The sequence below is a fragment of the Trachymyrmex septentrionalis genome, unplaced genomic scaffold, assembly GCF_001594115.1.
Source record: "Trachymyrmex septentrionalis isolate Tsep2-gDNA-1 unplaced genomic scaffold, Tsep1.0 scaffold22, whole genome shotgun sequence".
Taxonomy (NCBI): domain Eukaryota; kingdom Metazoa; phylum Arthropoda; class Insecta; order Hymenoptera; family Formicidae; genus Trachymyrmex; species Trachymyrmex septentrionalis.
The window spans coordinates 994,187-1,021,915 of NW_017305375.1; the positions used below are offsets into that span (position 1 = coordinate 994,187).

The window sequence follows — 27,729 nt, forward strand, 5'->3', positions numbered from 1 at the left end:
CGAGCGTAAGAGTGGCGACGTACGAGCGTCCGCGACGTGACAAATATTTCCCCTCGCTGGACCAGCGCCGAGGCGGCCGGTGTTCCCGCCTTTATTCGCCGGGGATCTCAAATTCTGATCGTACACGTTATCATCGCTAATTACACTTTCGATAATGCGTAACTTATTAATCGAAAAGAGTTTGATCAAGCCAAATGAATGGACTGGCTTGTTCAAGAGTGTTCACACGAATGATCTGTCAATATCTTTCAATGATTTTGCAAGGATATATTGAATTGAAGATTAAGATTTTATCGTAGAGAACAAACGAGAGACGTTTCTTTCCAAGATTTTAGTCCAATTGTGCACCTTGGTGAAATTTTTTTATACAAATTATTGTTTAAGCGAATTATGTTAATATCTCAAAATTATATTAGCAATTCTGTATTTCACGATGTATCCAAAAGACGAATTATTTTTGCGAAACAAATTGGGAAAACAGCATGTCCGTCGGCGTGCGCCGTCCGCGCGGCTCTTTGCGCTGCACCATTGCGGGCACCGGTGACCGCGCTCGAAGCACAGCAGCCGTTCGGTTGCGCTACGATTTCTACGCGATGTGAATTCCTTTGCGTCGCTCCAAACGATCGATCAAGCAATAACGGCTTGAATGAATTTCCATAGCCGGCGCGGTGTCGCGCGTTTACCACGACGCGCAGCATCGAAAGAAAGATATTTTCTACTAATTGGCCACGCTTCGTCGCGAGATTAAGAACAGAGACAGAGATATAGATAGACAGAGAGAGAGAGAGAGAGAGAGTAAAAAAGAGACAGAGAATAACGAGCGCGAATTAAATCCACGAGGAATCAACGATGAGAAAGAAAACGCTCTTATACGTTACGAGGTACATACTTGCCTGAAGAGAGATCAGTCGGGGCAAGTGTAAATCGAACTTAACCGCGTGAAATTGAGATAGCTTCGCCGGCGAGTGTCCACCGCCGATCTTGGACGCTAATCTCGACGACGACGACGACACCCGTCCTCGCCGCGGGAATATTGCTTCGGTCCGGCGGGCGGAAACGGAAACTAAACGGGCGCAGCTTAAGGCGTGTGTGTGTGCTCGGAGCGAGCCGCGCCCGCGCTCTTGATTCGCCGACCGATCGAACGAATACGTGGTGCTTCGAGTCGCGACACAGGCGAGGCGCCGCGCCGTTAAGTGGGCTCCTGACATCCCGACCGTGCGATCCACCAGCGTATTTGGCAGTTCTGATCTCAGGCTCTCACGGGGTACAGAGGAGGCAGTCTTGATCGGCGAGCTCGCACGTGGCTCAATACTTGTTGGCCTCGACGAGGAGGCGGCTCTCGTGCCGTCTCCGGGGCCCCGAGTCTGCCCCGTCCTGCCGTTGCGAGAGATGCTTCCAGCGATTCGAGTGCCGATAGCGATGCGTGGACGTGTGGACGTGCTCCCTCGCACTGTCGGCCTGCAACAGGGAGTTCTTCGTGGCCCTCATCACCGGCGACGGTTTCCTCGAGACGACGTACGGCTCCCGCGGCTCCATACCGCCCATCTCCGCGTTCACCAGGCTGTTGTGGTGGTTTATGTCGGCATGGGGATTGTACTTGATGAAGTTGAAACACTCTTGTCTGCCGTGGGGATTCTTCATCGGCTTGCCGAACTTGTTGAACCCGATATACCGCGTCCCGTCGACGGCGCTCCTGTACCTCAGATAGGGGCCGTTGTACACCTCGTAAAACTGGCACATCGGTCCCTTCTGTTTTTTCGGCTGCAAATAAATAGTCGACGGTTCACGACGTATACTACTACTCGCTGTTTCGACATTAATCCTTTGCAGCTCGCTAAATAATATTACACGTGAATTAATATTAAATATTTGCCATAATAATAACATGGACAATTAAATATTTACTTAAAAAATTCGCAATTATTGTAAAGTAGTTTACATATTACAATTTAAAATATATAAGACTGCAAAAGATTAAAAGGTCCACTCAAATCTCTTAACTATTATATGAGAGAATAACGCTTTTACAGAATTCGCAGTCTTAGTGCAAGAATACACACGATAAATAAAATGTTAGCCGATTGTTGTGTCTTTTATGGAAAGTTACGTTACATATTATACATGGCATACGCTTAATGGATATGACATAATTTTAATTGTTTTCCATAAACGACGCAATAATCAACCAACGTTTTATCATGTGCTCGTGCTAAATAAATTAAAACACTAAATAAATTAAAACACTAAGCCTTAATTATGAAAACTTTAATTATTGTACGTAATTTTCATTACAGCATTCCAAATAAAAATGATTAAAAAATGGTTTGAATGAATTTCAGCAATTTGAACGGTACTTAACACACGGTAAATCAAAGAAAATTGAATCTTGTAATATACACTGTAAACGTTGAAACCTTGAATCATCAAACTGTTAATAACTTCGAAATTATAGTCTCGAGCGTAGGTGATGAATAGAAATTTACGAAGTGCAATTCGAGGCGTTTACCGGCGCGTGTAAATTTTATACCCGCTCACTTGAGATGATGAAGTATGTCTACTAATTGGAAGGCGAGTAATTACCAGGCCGACGAGTTTCCACCGCTTATTGAAGCAAATGTATCGTTGGCTCTTCTCCGCAAAGATGTACAGCTTCCTACTGAAATCTTCCGATTGTGTGGTGAGCTTCTCTGTAACAGACAAAGAGATAGGAAACTTCATTAAAGGTTTCAACAAAATCTATTTTAACAAAACAGCTGTATATTATATAATTATATTATATAAAAGATTATTCTTATCAAAATTTAGCAAACGATTTAAAAAATTGTTTGCAAATTCTTATTCTCTCCGAGAAAGCAGAAGTACATGCAATTTTGCGTAAAATAATACCTATGCACAAATGCAAGAATTACTTGGAAAAAAGACTCAAGAGACTTCAGTAGAAACTCTTGCAGTTTCTACCAACACGAAGCTTCGATCCCAGAGGACAGGCGACAGGATGCACAAAGCGAACCGTTTTGTGCTTTGGTATGCACGCTGGCATATTTCCGAGAAGAGACCTCGTCGAGGTTTATGGCGCGAGTCGTACCTACAACGACGCTGAGCCCCTCTACCCGGCGCTCTCTTCGGCACCGGCAGAAAAGAAGAAAAGACTCGGCTAAGCCTACCGCTGAGGCTAGTTGGTGCTAATGAAGGAGGCACAGACCGTCCGGTGTATGCTTTGCCACTTAGCGGATCCTGTCGTGCCTCGACCCCGAAGTGCACGTTGCACCGTAGCCGGTGCAGCGCCGTCTCTCTGTCTCTTTCTCTGTCCCTCCGTTTCCCTTTATCCTTCCTACTTGGTGTTACGAAATTTTGTCGAGCGAGAAGCAGGCACCCTTTGTCCGCCGAATGAAAAAAAAAAGGGATCAGGTACAGGTGCGCGACTGATGACTTCCTTTTTCTTTTTCTTCACACGAGAAATATTCACCAATGTGCTTACTGTAACTCATTGCGAGAACTGAGTCAGTAGTGATACATTAAATCAATTTCTTTTTCGTTCCCTTCATTTATGAGAGAGATGACGAATGGTGCAATATTTTTACATCCCTTATTTCGCAACATAAATTTACAACTTTATGTCATAAGTTATTTGAGAGCACTCACTCGTTATATTAAAATGAAAAATAGTTCATAATAGTTTAGGAACCATTGCGCATGTTAATAATGAACTGTACTTGATAAAGAGAAAATCGAAAAATGCAAAAATTTTGTCCTTTCGCTGACAGGTCTAAAGTCGATCGTAACGTTTCTCAGAAACTTTGTGACGGAAGGCGCAATCATAAAATCGAGTGTTTATTCATAGGTTAGTAGTGCAGTATGAGTTCCAGTAGTATAGAGAAAATAAAGGAGGCGGGTCTGCAGGGTGGCCCATTTGCCGTGGAACCTCGTTAAATTCAAGTGGTCCTCGTCGGATTCTCTTCCAACATCGAAATCAAGAATGTCCCCGAACTGCCTCGTAAAACCCTTCTTCAGCTGCGTTTAATTCTCTCTCTCTCTCTCTCTCTCTCTCACTCACTCACTCACTCACTCACTCACTCACTCATTCACTCTCTTTCTCTATCCTGTTCTCTTCTACTTGCGCCTCTTTCTCGCCTTGCACGGGTCTTCGCCAATAAAAAAAAAGTGAGAAACAGAGAACTTAATCTCAAACTGCTATCTCACTAGCCTATGGTGTGTAGTCCGCGCCAATTAATTGTGCCACTTACGCTAATTAATTGGATTTGCCTTGCAATGAGATGTTGAGTCCGATAGTATCATTAAAGAGAAACCATTGTTTTTATCTATCATTTGTATCAAAGTAGTCAAGTGAGAAATACATACATGATTACGCACCCTTTAACACGGCGATCGAGAGATTTTATGAATATTGATGCATCGATTGGTAGATAGCAATTATTGAGATATATACATTTCAAGAGCACTTATTATTGAATAATTAACCATAAATTACGCAATCATTTTACAATTTAAATAAGCGATAAATACACAACAACACAGTATATACACAACACAATAACAAAGTGTATACATCACGTTCCTCAAATAGATTTTGCATACAAAATTAGGTTATAAATCAAAACACTTCATGATAAAACTTACAATTAGTAATTTCTATATATTTTATATTTGTTGTGTGTGCCGAAAAAATTGTTTTATAAAAATTCGATTAATAAATTTTCAACAGCAAAGAATATAAATAATTTTGTTCAAGCTATCCATCAATTGCATGATATAGATGCTGTACATAATAATTTTAAATATTAGATATTTAATCAGAAAATTATAATCTTTCCAGCCGATCAGTTGCGTCCAATCAATCAGTAATTAATTAGCAAAAATAAAGACTCAAAATTATTTTTATTATCGTAAAAACAAATATTAGTTGAAATACTGATAAAGTTGATAACAAACATTAAAAACTTCCTTTTTTAAATATCTGTTAATCGTCGACAGTTTATCAAACGGTATTGACAAACGGTAAGAAGTGTTACGAGATAATCGGTGTTATAATGAAAACCAGTTTGAATCATATAACTACGCTATCTTAATATGAACTTTATCGGAGATATCGAGGGAGTTATACGGGATGTGGAAATTCGAGCATAGCGAAACTATAGCGTATCGATAATGAGACACGGAATGTGCGTTACATGATAATATAAGTATCCAACGGTTGCAAATAAATCAGAAACTATCGAGCACGGAATCGATACTCTTTTCCTTCCGGTTTGTGACACCGGAATTTTAAGTATGCGTCGCGCAATTGCGGTACAATGGCGGAAAAAGATACGATGATAACAACCGGAGCGATGTTACCGCATTTCACAAAGTCCTCTGTACGTGTTTGCTCGCTCCAGTTACCCATTACCGAACTTTCACATTTCCGGTACCTCGTCGCCGTCGACATCGTCGTCGGCGACCGAAGCAATCGCAGCGAAACTCTGTCGCTTCGTCTCGAAGCGATGGTTATCGTTATCAAAGAAAGGAAGCGAGACCGGCGCGCCATTTCGAGTGCTGACGCGTTTGTTAGTAAGTTGCCAGACGCATGGAGTTTCGAGACAGGCGTCTACGGCGCGTTGATTTCAATCTTCCATTTGACGGATTTCCTCGGCCGAAGAATCTTTTTCCCAAAGTATTAGTATGATATGTGCCGAACGCAATAAGTATCTCGATATTGATAAAAATACTTTGAATTCATGTCTTAAAATTGGAGGAATATAATAAAGTACTTATGTCGACATCTCTCAAAGTAAATTATTCTGTGCAAATCTGCGAATTCTTAACTCGGAAATAATCACCTAGGGTGCTATTCTGCACAAGTCTACGGATAGTTGTCGGTGTTATTATGTGCTTTGCGCAACCTTTTTTACCATAAAAAATATCTGTGCAATACACATAACGACACCGACAACTGTCGGTAAGCGTGTACAGAAACCCTGGAATATTTTTACAGCTCAGAAAAAATGTGATTGTTGTCAAAATATTGTATGGATGTTGATTAATATTTTTTTCTTTTAATAATTACTTTTACGAATTATTAAATATACACTTCCATCAAAGGCCATAATAAAAAAGCTACATTAATTAAAATCTTTATTTTTTTGAGAAATACTATATCATAATAAGTTATTTAATGTGTGCTTATTCCATCTAATATTTGACTTCTACTTACTTTCTTCAGAAAATTGTGAATAAATCCATATATTGTTTTCAAATACTAATAAATGAAAAAACAATTTATATACAATATATTCTCAATAAGAATGATTTTAATTTGAATATGAATTATTATCTCAGATAATAATTTTTAAAAATCTGGTGACTGGTTAAACCGAGGATTAAACTTCATGACTGAATTATAAAAAGAGAACAGAATTACGAATGCAATGTAGGCCGAAATTATTTTGATATGAAACATTATTCGAAAATATAAAATTCTCAAACTTTACATATAAGAAGCATTCCAAGAGCTATCTGCAATCGATCGATGTAATATATTTTGCCGAAAGGTGCGACATCGGAATTTATTCATGACGCACTCGCAAGCACTCGGCGGCACGTATGAGGATGAAGAGAGGAAGCCACTAAATTTTTCGCTTCAAACCTCTGTCTTCTCTCCCTCAACTCCCCCCTACTCCTTTCCCCTGACCATCGGCTCGTCGCCCTCGCTCTGGTTCCCTCTGATCGGAGCCGCCGCGAGATTAGAGGCTGCCAAATGAATTAAAAGCCAATTTTAATCAAAAGCGGGCACCGGCTTTTAGGCACGATTACTCCGGATAATAACTGGTAGGATGGGCCTGCACGTAAGAGGAAAAGAGCGAGATAGAAGGAGAGAAGAATGGATCCCATATATTACTTCTACGTGCTCCTCGCGATATAGGAACCAATTCGCCGCTCGTTACAGGTTCGCAACTACCTACGCATTTTTCTATCGCGTGTTGAAGCAAACTATTCAGAAAGTTCTATCCCACGATTGACCTGCAATACAACCTGAAAAATTTGTAAGACTTAAAAAATTCGACTATCCTTTTGGAGAAAACAGAGGAAAGAAAATTACACGCGATTATCACGTAGCAAAAAGCACCAATGTACGGTTATTAGTTGTTGATGTTGGGTCTTGGTACAAAGGTGAAGCGACGCCGACTTGGACCGAGAACCACTGGGACGCGCTACAATTTCGCGGCGTCGGCGTTATGAAAGCTATAATACAACGCGCGAGGGAGAGATGGTCGGTACCGACCGTGTAAAGCGCAAGAAAAAGTCAAAAGGGAAAGGCAAGAGGCAGGAGAGAACACAGCGTATAGATGCAGCTCTCTCGTTATGAGCGCGCGCGTATAATAGCGACCCTGTCATTAACACCTAAACGCACGATTGGCCGATGCGCGAGGATCGTCCTCTCCTCGATGACGCACAGTAGACGAACACCGGTCCAGGACGGACGGGAATGCAATGCGAGGTATGCACGGGATGGATCAAAGGTGCGACAGGTGAAGTCTGGTTTATCGGACTGACGCGGTAATCACAGCCCCCGCGACTCAAATAATTAAATTCCAGTCCGAACGATTGATGCTGCCGGCGCAACCGATTCCCCGTAAACACGTAACACGCCCCGGTTCAGTTCTCTATCGCTTTCCCTCTTTCGCGACGTCGTCGTGTCGAAATTTTCGCGCGGATGTCAGTCCGAAGGACACCCAATTCCGGAACATGAAACATCAGACGGAACGGTTCGCGAGGTGTCTGAGGAATCATGTAAGTACGGTAAGTATGTCGTGTCCCGGTAATTATAAGTACGGCGTGTCACGTAGATCGCATTTGTGTTTGCTCGGTGCGCGAGTAACGAAAAGTTGATAATTATTATTTACCTTGTGTGATTGTGGATGATAGTTATTATCATGTTATTAACTGACTCACTTGAATTATGATTTATCATTCCAGCTTGGCTCTCGGTTACCCCTCATTCAGAATTCCTGATCTTCTTCTACGTCTCTAATATTACTCCAGTTAAATCGCAACTTGGCATATTAAGTGTGTAATTATATCGCATATTAATGCAACGATTAAATTAATAGATGCGTTAAGCGCAAAAAGTATTACTCCATAATTACGTAATTCTTTTACTTGTTTATCTACCGGTATCGATATGTAAAACGATTCCCGGAAAATCACTATTCCGTATGAGCTCCCCGACATGCCTTCATACATTATACAATTCTAATTTTATTTAGTAAATTATCGTGGAATTTTTACAATACAATAATGTCTGCTATTCGATAGAAAACAGGCTTCAGTCGCCAGCATCAGCAACAACTCCAAGCTCCCGAAGATACGTCGTGGCGCGTTCTACCTCGGAACCTGGTACATGGCTCCTCAAGGACTCTCTCACAGTGTCTCAATCCCCCGTGCAGCAGCACACGCCGTTCCGGAGTCGCGAGAGGGGCTTGAGTAATCGCCGGTCAGGAGAGGCTCGTTGTCGGCAGTTGAGTGCCGTAAGAGGTGAGAGAGCAGAGTAACAGTGGGAAAAGGTGGAGGCAAAAGCAAGAAGGCAGGAGGAGGTAAAAGAAGAAGGGCAGGAGATGAAGGAGGAGGAGGAGGAGGAGGAGGAGGTACGCGAAGGTGATGGATCTCGGGGAGGTGCAGACGCGGCGCGCAGCGTGCGGCGCGAAAACTGGCTCCTCTGTTTGCACAAGCGAGCGCCTTCTTCCCTCCTTCCGAACCTTCCTTTCGTCCCCTACCTCGTTGGCAATCGTCTCAAGAGGAACCGCCTCGTACTCACGCCGCGCGTAGGGCGGACAGCCCGTTCGCTCGTTTCGTCCGGGATATCGCGCGCAAAATTTTCGCGAACTCGCGAGTTCGCGAAGGGAACCACCGCGAGAAGAATCTTTCGGCAGTGAAGGACCGCCGTATGAAATTGATGAAATTTAAACTATAATATGGAATCTCTCCATTATATTAGAGGTATCTACAAAATGGCATTTTTTGGTACTGGTAAAATTTGAGAATAAAACAACCATATGTTATATTGTGCCGCGTGAAATAAACAAATGATTTATATTCAAATAATTCTAAATTCGTTTTAATCCACGATTAAATTACGTAAAAAATAAGTGACGCAAAGTTGAAGAGTTTTCAGTTTTCACAATATTATGTACATTAATATTATTTTATTATTAATTTCAGATCTCAAAATCTCCACTTCCGTGTTTGAAAAGATTCGACTTCGGACTGTAAAGTCGACAAATCGGCAAATTGACGGGAACGAACGAATTGCGCACAAGAGAGACGTTTAATCATCATAATTCTATGTCAACGATTTGCCCGGTTTAAGTACATTAATCAAGGACGTGAAATGTTTGACAAATATTTAATAAATATATCATCTAAACATCCTGTCCATAAATGAGTATTGCTTTCATAGCGAATTTATGTGAAGGTGATAAAATGCAAGTGGAAGATAAGCGAGCACCCATGTAAATGTCCCATATATTTTGTTGAAGACTTTCAACTGCTTGAAAAATAAAACTAAATTCTCTTTTATTTCTAAATAATATCTGCCCGTAAAACTGATTCCAATAAATAGAAATGAGGCGAAATGCACTCGATGTATAATAAGACAAACGACGAGAGTGTCTAGCCGAAAACAATCAAGACGGGGTAAAATTACGTCGTAATTCATCGGGACTCCTCGGTGGTCGTCCTCCAGCTTTTACTCCTTTCGTATCTTCTCCGACGTTTGTGCGTCCGGCAAACTGCTCACGGAAATAGGACTGCAGTTATTAGTTCGTAAAAATGGAAATTCAACCCGGAAAGCTCCGTAGAGACATTCCATAGCGAAAACGAGAGAGATAAGCTTTCCGACCGACTGAGGTCAATCGATAAGAATCGCAGTAAATTAGAGTTCTTTAATGCATCGTACTCCCGGATGAAAATCCCTTTCTTATATACAAAACACACTGGTGTGATAAAAATGCTGACTAAAAATCGATTCAATTAACAGATTTGATTATTTCATTCTAGTGATTTTAGATGATGTTATCATTACGCATATTTTTTTCATTTTGAAGATAATGCAAATCATATAACAAATATATAAAGTGTGTTCAATATTAATAATCAATTAACAATGCAATCGATAAATTTTATCGATTGTGCTTAATTAAGTTAAATATTTGAAAATTTTAGAGCAGCTAAGAAAAATCTTCCATAAAAAAAAAAGAGATTTATTTTAATAGATCGTAAGAGAAACAGGAGATACAGGAATATATCTTTTTCTTAAAAGGTAACAATAAAAAACCTACATAATATATAATAAACACAAAAATACTTTTTAAATTATTTCTGCAAACTTAATTTGGAAAAAATTTCGGAAAGATAACAACAAAATATTATAACAGTCACAAAATAATTTTCTTCGTGAAAAAAAATATTGTCTATCGTATATAAATTAAATTAGCAACAAGTGAGACTTAACCATTTTTGCGGTCTTACTTACGGTAAGGTGCATTGTAATCGTCGCGTCCCACTGCTTTGATCGAGCGGCCTATTACGGTAACATTGCCGCTGCTGCAAGTTGAGTAGAGACTCACGGAGCGCACCATCGCCGGCACCGCCCCGCACATCACCACCTACAATTACAAGAATCGTACGTATAGACCAAAACTTCTTAGCTATGCGAATACAAAAATTATCAATTGTTTAAATTAATTCATTCCAAGTTGCTTTATCAAATGTTTAAATAACCTCTTCAAACCGAGAAACGTTAGAGATAAATTACTTAGCAAATTACTTATATAGACCGCGGTGCTTTTAATGTGTTCAAAATCAATATTTTACGTATTTTACGTTTTATAAGAAAATACAAAATTTATTTTTTAAAAATATTCGTTTTATGACGGAATATTTCTTTTCAAGGGATTAAATCATACTATTTATGATTATTTGATGAATTATTCAAATGTTGACAAGAATATAAGCACATTCATATACATATTAAATAAAAATTATAAGTTATGAAATGTACAAATATAGATTATAAAGAACAAAATGAGAAACTTGGTCCAGAGTTAAAATCGCGCTTAATATTATCTGTCGTTGAATTATTTTATAATTTATCTTTCGTTGAATGTAACAACAAAGCTCTGGCGGGATAAGAATTCGCGCGACATGTTTTCAGAACAAACGACCGAACTGAGAGTCGTTAAGGAACGTTGAAATTCTTCCACCGGCCGCCGAGAAGAATGCTTTTACGGTCGGTTCACATATCACGACATCGAGTCATTCTCGCTGATCCGCCCGTACGGATTCTTCCCGCGGTGGATGCGCGCGGATAAAAATCCGCCGTGTCAGACGAAGACGGAGAGTCGTCATGCTGGCCGCTCGGAGATGGTGCACGCTGATGGCAGAGAGCTCGTTAACGAGCGGACACGAGCCATCCATTAATAGTCGCCGAAACTGGCGTTTCGTTTATATCAAAAGTGGCGCCGACAATGTTACGATAGCGAGTGCAACGCGCATTAGTCCGACAAACATCGATATAGAAAGCTTGGTATGATCGAGCAATCACGAATGACGTATGAATGCGCATGTATAATAGACGTGAGACATTAGGAGAGTTGATGGTGTATGTGTGACGCGTTTCTCCTAAATTATAATTTCATTCGTGTACTGAAAAAATTGACTCAATCTTAATATATATACATATTTCTTTGAATAATACTAAGTAAACATTTATTTGCAATAAATAAATATTTATTCGTACAAAAAAAATCATAGTTAAATCAAATTAATGTTTTTTTGTACCAAATATTTATACATGTTTACATTTAGTAAATATTTACTTCGAATTATTTAAACAAATATTTTAAAGTTTAATATTTTTTTCGGTATACGCATAAATATCTAAACTATAAATAAATATTAAATAAATTGATCATGAAATTAAATGATTGAATGAGTTGCAATGTCCTTGCAGTTGAATGTTAATATTTCGAAATTGATTATTCTGCTCACATTTTTTGCACATTACGTGTCAAAATCAATGCTACATGTATGGTCAAAAATTTATCCTAAGAAAATATCGCTACGTAATAAACGTACAGTGACGAACAGATTTATGTGTGAAGATTTATGTGTGGAGAAGAACAATTAAATTTACATTGCAGGATTTTATTGCAATTCCACGATCCTGTAACTCGAGCCTTTTAATGTTGAGATGATAGACGGTCCAAGAGAGTTGATAGCACATCATGCTTCTTTAACGATTAACATACAAAGTTAAGTAGATTACATACATTATAGAAACTGTTTATAACGGAATGACGCACGTAACAAACTCTGCATTGAATTCTGCGTTACAACATCATGTGCAGATAATCGCGTTCATCTTACCGCGCCAATAAAAACTTAACATGATAATTGATTCGCGTCATCACTGTGATATTTGCATTATCATTTAATGGGCAGAACTTTCAAACAATAAGGATGCGAGTAAATGATGACAATTGTCAGCAAATAGCTCTTTGGAATTTTACATTGGCCCTTCATTAAATTCTCACCTAGCAGACGTATCGTTAAGGCAATAGCCTCGAATACATTCATCTCGATTTACCATGCAGTTACTTCAACCATCGACGTCTAAATTTATCTCTCGCGATTCAGTCGACTATCCATTTAATTATTTATTGGACCAGCAAACCGTTTACTGCACCGCTCAAGACCGGTATCGAGGATACATAAATCTCATTTAAATACGATTCGAGTCTCCGTGCGATGAGACTGTGGCGAGAATTGTCCTTATCATCTTGGGAAGTCGAGCATAGATCTCCATCAATTTCAAAAGCATAATAAATAACGAGTACCATGCGAATACCAATCTCTGCGATATTCAACGATTTATATTGTATAGATGCTGAGTTTGAAAAACATTTTGTCAATGACAAAAATTATTTTACTATCAAATCGAGATAATCATAATTTAACAATCTAGTTGTCCGTCAATAATCCATAATCAGTAATTAGTAATTGATCAAATTATTTTTGGCATCTTTAGTCAAATATGGACAATTGGTTTATCGTTAACAATTTTATAAATGAAGAATTGATAAGATAAAGTATCTTAAAGTAAATGTTACAACAGCATGCAGACAGTTTAGAAACGCGAGAAAGACTTGATCAGTTGAAGGAAGACTCGATTTATCATGCACGCAGTTAATCAAAGCGCGATAGCAAATTAACGGTTCCGCAATGAACGGTGTCGTGGGTACTTAAAAAAAATTCAAGCGACGTCAAAACTTATAGCGCTTTACGGCGCCCACAGCGTGGAATTAAACGTACGCCGCAATGAGTTAAGGATGAGTTCAAAGCCGGCAGCCGCCTCTCGGCCATATAAATTGTCAGTGCCTGTAAACGCGTAGGAGTGGAAGCGCCGATCATTAATCTATGGCAGGTAAGGTGCGTGCCGCTGTAATCGCCGATTTACTCGAGTCTTGGCACGAGTTTCAGCACGCGATCCTCTCGGGTCCCGACCTCTTCGTGCCGGGGATATCTCAGATCTGACCTAGTCATCTTTGCGATCGCGGCCCCCATATATCTTTACATACATTGAGCGAGCTAGGAAGTAGGTGATTTTGCGGCTTCAGCGGAACTGTGGCTCACTATACGAACTCTATGCCACTCGTTACCCGTTCGCGAAACTAGGCCGACTAATCATCAAATTACTTTTATGCGATTGGCTCGTGCTACAAATGTCGGTCGCATTCAAAGAGATAAGATTACAAATCGATTATAACGCCGATAAAACGCTGGAACTGAGCTTTCCCTACTTTTACATTTGATTTCTCGATAATCTTTATGATATAAATATTTTCAAATCTCCATAAATTACAAAACAAGACAATATTAACTAATTAACCGTAAAATGTATCGTAGCCACTCATTTTCGCTAATAATCTTTTCTAATATGTTATTATATAACATTCTAAAAAAATACATGTATTTGTATCTAGAAATAGAGGGACACAATTTCTATAAATGTTATAAAAAGATTACATGTGGAAACACTCACCATCAGGAGGCACAAAATCTTCGCTAAAACGGCAAGCTGTGGTAACCTAGAAACAACAAAAATACACCCGTTAGTTACAAATATCGATCGGAACACGAATGAAATATGCAATAAGTTCGTTTCATCCAATTTGCGGCGATTCTAAGCAATCATGTATGCAAATAAATTTCGTGTGATTATATAGCAAGCTAGCGCACGGTGTGTAGAGTCATTACTATTTCCAATCGCACAAATTGAAAATACAAGGTGCATTTGATAAGTTGTAACTGATAAGCAAACCTGTGTACTGGATAATTAGCACTAAAATGATGGTACAAATAGATTGTACCGAGTACACATAAATCATATGCTTATTAAAATCTTTAAATTATATAGTCGTTTTTTTAAATATAAATATCCTTAAGAACAAGAATAAATGATGATGATTGCGCTTTTGATAAATTCTTAAATTAGATTATAGATTTGTTTTTATAGCTAAACTAGTTCACATTTTTTATACCTAAAGCGAAATAGGTATTATGTTTAATATTTTAAAAGCGCAAAAGCGTAAAAGAAAGTTCTAGTAAATATATAATAAAAAAACAAATCTAATATCGACGAATAGGAAATAAAGGTCCTAAATCTTTATAGATCAAATCTTTATAGATCTTGACAGTGCTTAAATAATTCGGTGTGAATTTATATTTATATTATAGATCCAATCCTACAAACTGTGCGAACTTAACTTTCAGTTCTTGAAACGCAATTGTAACTGAACTAGAGTAATAATATCACAAAACCAACGTTATTCAAATTTTGAAATAGGATTTCAAAATATGTAAAATTCTAGATTATTTCTAAATACAGATACACTGTTTTCAGCGGCGGAGAAATGATACGAATGATCTCACATCATAAAAAATCATCGAAAAAATTACCAATGCGTGTAGGAAAGGCTCATTGGGGAATCGTAGAATAGTGACGCGGCGCACCGTGCCGCAGATTGTAAATGATAACCCAGTTACACACGAGCTACATGCGAGCCGCAAGCAGTTGCGCAATGCGAATGCATCTCGTGTTACAGAACACAGGTGAGTAGCGGTCGCGCCGGTACGAGCTTTCGCTACTCGTACTTCGCTTCAATTCGACTGCAGATTATTGGCTCGCCCGTGATGTCGCGGGGTGGACCAAACATGCCTTTCTTTCGCCTCATCCCGCCTACCTCGTCTCTCAGTGCACTCGGTGCACCGCGTGGAATGCCGCTGGGCGGCCCCGATCCACTTAAAATATTCGCTTTGTCCCTGTCGAGCGAAGAAGCACGACGCTCTTCATTTTCGATCAGGTTTTCATCGTTATCTATCTTCTTCCCTTTGACGACGTATCTTTTACAAGAGGAAGATTACGGTTAAATGCCAATTTAGATTTCTAATTTTTCACAACAGTGCAATCTTCGCACGTAGGAATTATTCCGTTCACGTAGAAAATCTGCGAGACTGGAAGACAAATTCACGATACGGATTTCGCCAAGGCTCTTTGCCATGCATTCATCAGTGCCTCGCATCACTCCCCGCGCGATATACATCGGGTCGTAACACTCGTAACGTGGAGTACGATATAGTGTACGCAGTCGACTCGGGTTTCGAGGTTTAATTGCATTGGCGCGACTGTACGGCAGCGGCGTGGTTACTCGAGGCACAACTGAATTCGGCATCCGCCGCCGTATGTGTAAAGGAATGATTCGTATTTTATCGAACTAAAGGATTCTTTTATAAAAATAAAAGAAGTCTACAAACGTCCACCTTTTACCATCCTTTTACCAATGTAAACTAATTTTAATCTACTATAAATTTGACTTACTCTTTATCTTTTTTCTTAATACTAAAAGAAGATAAGATGTAAGTAAAAGAAAGATTAAAGTTAATCTACAGAGTTGGTAGAAACAGGTAAGAAAAACTTACAAGTCTGAAAGGCCTATAGGGTAAAAAATTAAAAGAAGTGTAATCACGCGATTAATATCACGCATTGCAAATCATCAACTTGGTCCAACATAATAACAATGAAATATAGAAATTTAAAATAAATTTCTTTGAAAATAAAGGTAATAATGTTCATGTGATAAAAAATATTATTAATATTATATATAATTTATGTATGCGAGAAAGAATTTATATAAATAGATCACGTTTGTGCGTTTTATCTGGCGCGGACAGTCTCGCTTCTTCTGTACTGAGAGCCACTTGTAGAACGTATCGTGCCACATTCCAAAGTATCTAATTTACGTCAGCAGCGTCAATATCGATTTTTCAATTTTCACATCAGCGAAGACCACCGTCTCTAAATCAAGGTGTACGAGTATTCCACTCGCTGGGATGCCGGTTTACATAATTGCAAACTTAGTCACAACGACATCCCGCTGACAACCTCTTGCTAGCCGTTTCATTAACAGCCGTGGATCACCTCGGATGCGATAATACACACGATGTACCGCGACGAAGGTAACCGTCGGCGGTGCGGCGTCGAAAGGCGCGGAGATATATTAACATTCGGATCTCCCGGGACGTTTTACGTAAGGAGGAAAAATGTCCGTGAGATTTTTTTACGTGTCATCAAGACGGAAAAAGTGCCGAGGACGAAGAATTCCAGTCTAGACTATCTCTGCACGTTTAATCGCGACCGTCGAGTGATATTCTTGGTTTACCACGCGAATCATTTTAATACTAGAACCGTCGATGGTGTCATTTTGGCTCCGCGAATCATTTCAATTTTTTTCTTTTTTGTATTAAATATACGGTACAAAATATTAAAAATGTACGAATATAATACAAACAATTCTAATCGTACAAGTAATATCAAAATAAATCTTCATTAACGAAAAACAAAAATAAGAAAATTACCAAATTGGCACTTTCGACAGTTCTAGCGATCGGCAATTTCAATATCAATTTAATTATTGTCACTTTTATTTATTTCGATATTATCTAAAATTTATCAAATTTTCAAGAGATTTCAATAATAAATCTATTTATTAGTTGTACATAGAACAAAATGTTTTGATGAAACCAAGAGGAAGATCCAACCAGAATGATGTTTTGGTGAGGTCAAACAGAATTTCTGGTTATAATAACTAAAAAATGGTTATGATAATCAGAAAGTCTATTTCAAAGTGTAATTTGGCCATTCAATTGGCCTTATCAATATGTAACTTTGTCTATGGTCAAATTCTCGCTGTAAATGCTTTGAAGCGTCTGATGAACCAATCGGAAGAAAGAATTTTACAAAACGACCAATCCAAAAATGCTTTAATGCATTTATAGCATTGCGTTGACCATATCCTTCGTCACCTGACAGCAAGAAAAAGAAAGGGACTGCTGTCGCGCGTATCGGTACCGATCGCGTGGAGAACAGAGGTTGGATGCATGCGCACACGCGCCATCAAACCGGACCCTGCGCGGTTGGAGGTATACACGTGGCCGCGTCACGGAATTCCAAAGAGTCGCGAAATTCCGGAACGTCGTGAAATCCGACCGTGACAAATTCCAACACGCAAGAGCGGCATGCGCGCGTCACGCGCCGTGTTGGCGCACTTCGTGACGCAGCATCCAGTTAATGTTCGTCACTTACGTCTTGTACCGATATCCGTTAATAGCCAAGAATGTAAAGGAAAAAAAAAAAAAAGAGTACCTACTGAAGTTGTAGGAGAGATACACAAACGCACACGTTTTCTCGTCATTTTCTTTTGAAAAAAAGAGCATGATAAAAACAATAATCGTGATTTCATGAAAGATCCTAAAAATTCTAGAGTTCTTCAAATTTCTACCTCGACGCGGTGACAATGGAAAGGATTACGATCAGCGATAAAAGTAACGATTTCCCTGAGCCTCTTCGTTACCGATTCATCGGCGTAGATTGAAATCCGAAGGATGTCCCAAAGGACGACGCGAGACATGTCAACGTGGCGATGAAATCGTCGTAACTCACCCAACGATCACCGTAGACATAGCTGCGAGTCTCCGCCTCGGTGTGTCATCTCAGTCCATGCATTGTAAATCGTACGAATTACGACCGGCTAGCTGCAATAACGATTCAAGCACGTCGTTTCGCCACAAATTCTCGCGGTTTCCGTTGTAGAATAGCGTACGATCTACGATGGATATACGTTTACGTGACAGGACACGTTTGACAGGTCGATGACACTCTGTGCGGCTTGGTTCGATTCGGCACTTCTGTCCCGATCAACGCGAACAGTCCAGTTTCGAAACCGGCGTGACGCGATCACCGTATTACATCATCATCGGAATTCAGTCAAGAAAATCGTGCCGATGTCGAACGTCGGCACGATGCATCGCACTTGCAGGCCGCGCGAGATCGATTGTGTGGAAAAACCTACGACCGAGCCGAGCCTTTATACCTTTTTAAGCATTACGCGCAGGTGATGAATTCCCGTCGCACGCACTATCAAAGCATAGCCCGTGGACTTTTGAGTCGAGGATCAACCTGGATTATGCTGATATCTACGTTAATCGTAACGCTGACGTAACACCTAAAGTTCCCAGCAGTCACAAGAATGGTGATTCCCCCCCGGTAAACCGATCTTTATCAATCCAGACACTGTCACGACGGTGAACCATCGTTTGCATCGTCATTAAATCTCCCAGAAGAACCACCGAATTTTAACGGTATCACATTGATCTATTGTGTTGACAGTGTTGTGGATACCAATTTGTTTGCACAAACCGCGAATGGAAGGTTAAATCACTTCGCGCGGCCAAACGATGGTTGACGCGTGAGAAATCACTTCTCTCCTTCAGAATGATGAGAAGAGATGCTTGATCGCGATTATAGATTGTAGATTCGAAAGACCACTTGGTACACGCGACTTGGTAGTCACCGGGACGAGATCGGCACGGTGAATGTGCCGGCGAGGATGACATCCCGCGGCATGACATCCCGGACCACGTGAGGACTCATCCAAAGGGGATTTTGGTGGGGATATTTGTCGCCTGCCGCGTGAAAAACTGCCAACACTTGAATAGGCTCCGACACGACGATGAAAAACGCGGCTACCGACCCGACGCCGATGACTCTCAGCTGGACACCGCCTGTCGCCTAAGCGACGAACACGGATTTCATCGCGTGACTACACACCCTGGCCCGATCGCAAGGAATCACGCCGGAGGACGAGCATGCTCGTTGTCAGTGTCGTTTAATGAGCGACCTAATCGATCACCTAAGTCGTCGTCCGCGAAACCGCCCGACGCGTACATCGAAACTTGTTTGTGTCGTCAACTAAATGAATTGCTATCGAGCGACGAGTTTGGCATATCGCTCTACGCTGCAATATATTGGTAGAGACGTAACAAAGTTATGAAACCACGTTAGCCGATAAATTTCGAATAATTCGGAATGTTCTTGTAAATAGGAAAACTATCTATCTCAGCGTATTTATGCTATTTAACGTATATTCGATATTAATGTTCTATTATAAAAATATCAACTTACATTGCTACCTACTAAAAGGCTGGAAAGTCTTTCAATAAATCGAGTTTCCAACGTTATAGGAGGAGGTTATAGGAGGAGATAAATGACGACGTCTCCATTGAGGATAACCACGAGATTTACTACCTTTGTAGTGCCTATGCAGCACGAGCCGATCTACGCAAACGCCCCAAAGGAAGAAGTCACCTGGCATCGCCTCACAAAAGCTGGCTTCGAAATGTTTCCTACATTGCCGTAGCAAATTGCGACAAATCACGCGTGTCAATGGAATTCTCAGACGGCCACAACAAATTGTCGTGACCAATCATGGCGGCAATGCGTCGCATCGCCAGCGTTGCGATCAAGATCAACCCGTAACGCGGGGTCATGATTTGATTTAGAACCAGTAAATTCGACCGCTAACTGACCGGGCCTAATCGCACAGCGGACACAATATACAATCATCGTAACCGCAATTATATTATTGGTACATCTGCAGATCAATGATTTTTTTCTTTCTTGATTAATATGTATGAAAATGATGATTCTAAAATATTTGATCGACAATAATCAAAATAATTGATTAGACCAATTTTGGGATAATAATTTTATAATTTCACTAAACAATAATATTTCGTTTTTTTCCTTTTAAATAACTACATAGCAATATTTGACAATTTGATGAGCAATGTGATTCTACTTTTTAACGATATTTACATGACTCCGATTTTACTTTATGTAAGTTTTTATATCATTATTGTATAAGTTAATATTTTTGATAACCATTTGACTATTCATTACATAGCAAATTGGCATTTGGATAAAAGAAGAACGAGCTAAATTGTCGGGATTCACCAAATTTGCATGGTACTAATTGTAGTTATATTTTTAGATAAGATTACTCATGTAATTTAGATTTATATTTTATATTAATAAGGAATTGAAAGATTGAAACGTTTATTTAATTCGTTTTTGTTACATTCACATGAGGATAAAGAGATTTCTGTGCATCCGAACAGCTGGTGTTGGCTCTGATAGGCTTTTTTCTAATATTTATTAAATAATTTTCACTAACAGATTCTTTCGAACCTCATTTCATATATTTGTTCACTAAACTGTTCGTGAATTTAACACATAATGAAGAGAAATTTCCAGCGATATTAGAATGTGTCATTAATAGATTACGATACTCAAAAATAGAATTGTGAAACAAATATCAATAAAAGAATAAATTTTATGTCAATAAAGAAGCATCTTATCAGGATCATAAAAGCTTAATCTCCCTCAACTTAGAAAAATCTTATCAGTTTACTCCCTTCTGATTATTCTCGAATCAGATTAATATAAATAAAAATATTGTTTGTGTTTTTGATGTACATATAAATAGAGAAAATGTATGTTTCTGTCCAATCATAATAATATAACATTAACATTTTTACAGACAACATTTAATTTCAAGTATATTATAAATTATGAAGATTATTATGAAGATTAAATTTAAACTCACCATATGCCTGCTTCGCTAATGACCAGTGACTTGGAAATAGTCGCGAATGAACATTTGAAATTTAACCTTCTTGTCAAATTTATGTGTCATTCGCATCATTTCTATGAAGAACATCTGCTAATCTCCGTCTATTTAATATGGCTATCTCCGAATTCCAGGAGATTACGGCGGGCCGTCATCGAATTTGTCATCACGTCACTTTTTACGCCATGAATAATATTCTATTACACATGTTTGCTGCATCAGGTTATTACTCGAAATATTTTAATTTTCCAAGAAAAGTATAATTGCTCCTGACTTGACTTTTAAGGGTTTATATACCAGTTGTCATCCGATAAATTATGCTAATTAAATAATTCGCAATTGATCATTTTCATATTTTTTACTAATAGTAAAAATTAACGGAAAACAGTTGCTTTTATCATTTTCACTTCATGTGAAAATATATCTTCACACTTCGAGTCGCAAACACTCGAATATAATTAGCATACAGACTAGAATCATAAAATACGCATAATATTTACGTTATAGCACAGGCTAAGGCTTCCACTCTTGTGGTAATAACAGATCCATTACAGTGGCCACGATTACTTGTAATCTGCGTGTAAAAGATCAGATACGGAGACACGTCACTCTTGACGAAAGTCGAAACAACACGGAACGTCCTGCGGGTGGAACTATGCCGGCGTAGGACACGGTGCGTAAACTATCTCGTTGATCGAGCCTGACTTTTTCTTCCTTCCAGCACGAGCACACTCGTGCGTCTCCAGGCTGGTGCCACGTGAAGTGGTAGATAGTCGTCGACGTCGTGCGTTTATGGAGAACGGATAAGGAGACGACGAGCGACTAAACGCGTCCTGTAACGCTACGTAGAGAACTGTCGTGCGTCAAGTGTACCACGGCCGGGACGCAGGCGGGGGAAGAGAATGTGGAAAGAGGAAAAGAATATAAGGAAGGAAAGAGAGAAGAAAGCGCAAACAAGAAGAGGAGTCACGCGAGAGGAGTACGCGACGTGGTTTTTGCTCGGAAGCCGCGACGTTCCGCCGGCGTCACATTCATTCTGACACGCTCCTCGTCATTCCCTCCTTCCTCGCCCCTAGCGAGAAAAAACGGCTACAGAGTAGCGGGATGAGAGCGAGGGGTGTACGAGCAAATATCATCATTGCGAAAGAAAAACTGACTACGGTGATTTGTTGGTTTTCATACGCGGCCAGCGAATTCTGTGTTAAATTATTAAAATAATGATTAATTACCATTCGCAACATGGTAATGTATTTCATAATGAAAAAAAGTAATACGAAATTTTTTTCATTAATTTTATAACTATATATTCCAAATGTAAGAGTATAAAATCACATTTTAATTTTGTAATATTTTGCAGGTAATCACACTCTCTACGGCGATTATTACTGTCAGCTCTATAAATTGACATGTTTCCGCATCTGACCTTTTACATGCAGATTGCAATCAATCACGGCTACTGAAATGGATCTATTTATCTCAAGAACAAAAGAGCTTTAAAATGTCAATAATTTATTGCTAATTCAGAATACTCATATTAATATTAAATTTGATTTATGATAATTATTTTAATTTTATTATTACTTCAATAATGATTATATAATTTTTAACTATCGTAAATTCTGAAATTCGATTAACACTCGTATACACTCGTAAACATTCTTTTACACTTGTGAATCGTATTGACGTATCGTCCATGATGAGCCATTGAAACTGATATCGTATCCCGCCGATGAAGTATCATCGAGCTATCCCTTGCATTCCTAGCGTTTTACTTAGACCTACTTAAAAGGGTTGGATCATTCAATGCTCTTAGGGCAGGTATCGGTTTTGGATGAAACCAACGGATAGCTCAGCCCGATCGAAAGTGTATCCTGCACGACCATTCATTACTCGGCTCGTCTCGTTCGTTAAGCCGAGGCCGTTAAAGAGACCACGGTTAATTGAGTTTTAGGAATTCATTTCGTCGCCGATAACCCAACGTGCCCTCCTCAACGTGCTACGCTCGTTGTGACGTCTCTGGGAACGCAGTGATATCTCTTCAGAAACGAACCGCTATGTGTATCGTCACACATACTTTCGTGTCCAACGATGTGGGTGATCGCGATAATCAAGAAACGTATTTCAGTGTAAATCACGCGAAGTACATCGAGAAAGTTTCAGGTACAGCGACATTTTGAAACTCAGATTTATTTCGGATACCACTAATTTTATGTAATGCGACTGTTACTTTTGATGATTATAATAAAATTATATATTATTTTACAGTAATAATTTTAAACTACCTGTTTTATATGATTACCCAACATAGACACTTCTTAATATAAATTATTATCCTGGTATTACAAGTTATCTTACGAGACATATAATTAAAATGATAGAGACACAAGAAAAAATTTCTAACGAGTGATGTAAGCACGAGATAATTTACATCTTAATTTTATACACGAGCGTGTGACTCGGTATTAACTACGAAAACTAGAGAATGTTGTGCATTATTTCGAGTTGCTAGTTATCATATTACCGAGAATATATATGATTCACCTACGAGTTCATCATCGTAACGAAGTACATAGTGATGAGAGCGACGGTGAAGACGCGGCTATATTGACGTGCGAGTGAACGCACGTCTATATCACATTAAACTGACATAATTGTCATAATCCGGTCATATATTTTTAAACGGTCAAGGATGTGCTGACGCGTGCAGTACAACATATTTGCAGGCCATTCGCGTACGATTCGCAATGTGTTTTGTGCTAAAGCCATGCGTGTCATCGCGGTAAAAAGGTACAGAGGGAGAGAAAAAGTATGGAAGATAAAGAAAGTTTGGTTGGTTTTCAAAAAGCAACATATCGCCGCGTTCCGACTCGGCTCATCCATGTCGGCGGTTTGTTGTTGGACTGTAATCTCTAATGATTCCTACGGGCATTTAAATAACCGTCTCGCCCACCCACCATCACTTAACTCTCACTATTTCTTCTCTCGTTCTGTGCTTCTTTTTCCCAGAACCTCGGCGCTATCAGAGGCACACGCTCTGACGATTCGAGAAAAACGACTGCTCTCCCGACTGGCTTTCCATTTTTTTACCGTTACCGAGGGACTCACTATTCGCTACCGTCAGGAAAATAGGGTCACGTACGACGAGATTCAGTCGATGACAGAGATTCCGATCGAAAGATACAGATCATTACGGTCCAGATGAAAAACCACGGACGGATGAAGATGTATTCGGTAATATCACATTACTGAGATGTATTGTGCAGCGACGTCGGGAGAAAATGGTCCTGCTAAAATCCGTGTCTGCGACAGATCTTTCTCGTTCGCGGTACCGAATGAGGATGAGTCAGCGGAGGTTAGTCATACGAAACTTGGTTAGTCGACGAATCCAGACAAGAGCGAAGGCGCACTTTTAGGGCACTCTCCCGAGCAACCCGAGCCATCGGGAACAGCAGTTCTCCGCGTTCGATCGATTCGGGCAACGATCCACCGATTAAATTTATATTTAGTCGGTCGTTCACGTCGGGGATAAGCCGATGCCGCGCGGGATACTCCCGACGTCCTCAAGGATGGAAAAATGCTTTCAAGGAGGAAGATTAAATCAAGTTGCTGATGGGGAACGTCCGCGAAAATTTTACGATCCACATTTAATATGAGAGTCGACTAATAATCGAAGAGAACTCGACTTTGCTCTTAATCAGACGAATTCGAAGATTCGAGATATATTGTATATGCTTACAGCAGGTGAGGATTAGAAAAGCGTAGAAATGTAGAAATTACTCAAACTAAGCTTGTCTTGTGCTACGAAATTCGAAGCCATTGAAAATCTATCGCCAAGTTAGGACATTTTTAACTCTTCTACTAATGTATGATTCCCAGATACCTATCTGGAATTTTAAACAAAATTTTTATATAAATTTCGTTGCGACGCCTCAAAAACCTCGTCCGTTGAACAATAAAAAACAATTTTGCATAGATTTTATCTTGTATTTACTTTTACATTTTTAGCGGGAATCTTGTAAAACGTGGTAATAAGAAGGTTAAAAAATTATGCATTAACAAAAGGATTAAATAATTAAAATACCTAAGGATTAAAGAAAGCGACGAGTAAACGTAACAAGAATTCATTACCTTTGCAATATTTATTTATTGTGTAAAAATTTTATTAAACAAATAATTTTATGTTGTATAGTGTAATTACGTTCTATAGTCATAATTGATTTCAAGTATCGCGCTGATTTGCGCGCGAGGAAAAATATTCTCGACGCAAATGCAATGCCTCGGAATAGCTGATAAAAACTGCGTAGGAGTACGTGGAGATAAGACTTGCGAAGTCGACGATGGAATTCGTGTAATCGGTCTTGGGAATTTCGTGGAATCTCTTGAGCGACGCAGGTCCGAAATAAACGTGTTACGTCAATGTCTTAACATACATCGTCGCGATAACTACGACGATCGTACTCACGATCAATTCACTGAACAATCGAATATTTACTTAACCCAGAAAAGGGATATGTTATCGAATTTTTATCAAGAACAGACTTCGCCGTGATGAGCAACGTCATGTTTGTTAGCAATCTCTTCAACAGAATATCATCTGCGACTAAATTAATTGATAGGTACACAAACAAATTAAACAATTGAAAATATATGTGAAAAATTTTGGTATATTGTACTACAACTGTCTATTTTCAAATTTTATTAAACATTTTATTAACAGTAATATAATTAAAAGTAAAAAGTAATAAACAATATAAAAAGGTAAATTTGAGTCAACCACGTAAAGGCAGTAAATAAATATACATACACATAAAAAAATGATCAAAGTCAATGTATTGAAAGTATTGTAGATTAAAAACTTTGAACGTTTGGGTCATCTTTTGGTGTATAAAATTGCCGCAAAGTCATAACGTAACAATTAGATTCAAGATGGAGAAATGGAAGGAATTAAAAATAAAAAGTATTACTCAAATTAGAAAGAAAACAATATCATTGCGATATCAAAAATTTGATGATAACTTAATAATCGCATTTTATGGTAGGAAAGGTAAAAAATATGAGAATAGATGTGTCAACGATAAGTTGACGCCTTGATCGCTAAGTACTTCATTTATATTGCGATAATCTTTTACATCCTCTTTAAACGGTTTAAAAACGATAGAAAGTTAATTTACTTCTAATTACGCGAAGTAGATAATTACATCGTTAATAGGGGCTTATCGATTCGCGCGGAAAAAAAGATCATTCGTAGGACTTCATGGCGGCTCGTACAGACGAGAGAGTGGTCTGGAGATACCGAGTTAAGAAGCAATTTTAAGCCGCCGTGAAATGACCAACCGGAATCGCTCCGCCGGTTTAATAACTCGGCGTGCCTGATTGAGTGCTGCGTGAGAAGCACGCCGTGCCGATAATCTTCAAATTCGCGATACACTTATTGTCTTCATGAACGACCCACTTTCGAGCGCTATTAACCGACCTAATTAAAACGTCGCTATAAACGCCGTATACTCGCGCAGTTTGTAGCTGCGTATTCGCAGGCAAGCCAAGATGAGTGCACAAGACAAGCACCTTTCTCGATAACGAGCGACACGGTTGGATACAATTAGCGATGAAATCAATCGCCGTACCCAGGGACCCAGCCATCAATATGCATAATCGTACAAGCGCCATTAGCCGCGTGTGTGTCTGCAATGTCGATGCGGCACGGCGGCGTGTCGATGCGAAGGTCTCCTCCTACTCTCTAGCTCCGTCGGCTGCCTCATATGTGTAAGTCATTTTAGATGTAATTAGTGAGTGATTTCTACCGACTGGACGTCGTAGTGAGTCTCTCGGAGAGAAAGAAGGAGATACGAGCGAGCGAATCAAAGAGAGAAAGAGAGGAAGATAGAGAAGGGGGGCCTTCCTGCTTTCAGAGTAGAACCAGTCCAAGGCGGACGTACCGCGGCTATTTCTCCGCTTGCAGGAGGGACTTTGTCATGGCCGAGTGATATCCAATCGGGAATATAGTCAGTGGGAACGTGGTATCCAATCGGCGGTATAGATTGCTGCTAATTGGCCCCGATACTCGCAGGCTATCATTTCACCGCGATCAGGTGGTCTGCTGTGGCGGAAATAACTTTGATGCCACGGATGGTATTGGCGATAATTTTGATCTCTCTCAGTTTTTGAGCATGTCTCAGTTTTGAGCCGCAGCGTATAATTCTATATACAATAATTCCATACGCAAACAATCATTATTTAGTTAATAAACAGGATGATTGTTGAAATAAAATTAAATCCGCAAAAGTCAATAATTCTCGAGATAATTCCACACCTGACATTAAATTTTCATTTCCATTTTAGCAAATTATTTTTTGTTGATCATTTTTTACTTTTGTTATAATAAATTTCATTTTTTTATCTGTACCTTGTTAAATTTTTCTAATTTCTCAGAAAGAATAACGTTCTCGATCGATTTCTCATTTATCATATTAAAAAAGATAGTACCACAAGATTTTATGATGCCTCGGAATCTACGCGGTACTATTAGTAATATTTCATATCGCGTTATTCGATCTTCGTATCGCTGCATGCAAATTATCAACCGACGTTGGTGGTCCGACTTATTTCTTAATTAGCTTTACTAGCTCGAGGGTGCACGGGGGGGGGG

The 27,729-nt window shown here is 39.3% G+C and overlaps 1 protein-coding gene across 1 annotated transcript in view; it reads right to left on the minus strand.

Moving 5' to 3' along the window:
• Positions 1 to 421: 421 nt before the first annotated feature.
• LOC108748214 overlaps positions 422 to 27,729 on the minus strand; it is a 32,016-nt gene continuing 4,708 nt past the window's right edge. The window contains exons 2-6 of the mRNA XM_018486248.1: positions 21,060 to 21,125; positions 14,099 to 14,144; positions 10,529 to 10,661; positions 2,581 to 2,687; positions 422 to 1,761 (exon numbers count right to left, since the gene is read on the minus strand). Of these exons, the coding sequence (XP_018341750.1) occupies positions 1,306 to 1,761; positions 2,581 to 2,687; positions 10,529 to 10,661; positions 14,099 to 14,144; positions 21,060 to 21,125 (808 nt within the window). The 3' untranslated portion in view covers positions 422 to 1,305. The remainder of the gene's footprint in view (positions 1,762 to 2,580; positions 2,688 to 10,528; positions 10,662 to 14,098; positions 14,145 to 21,059; positions 21,126 to 27,729) is intronic.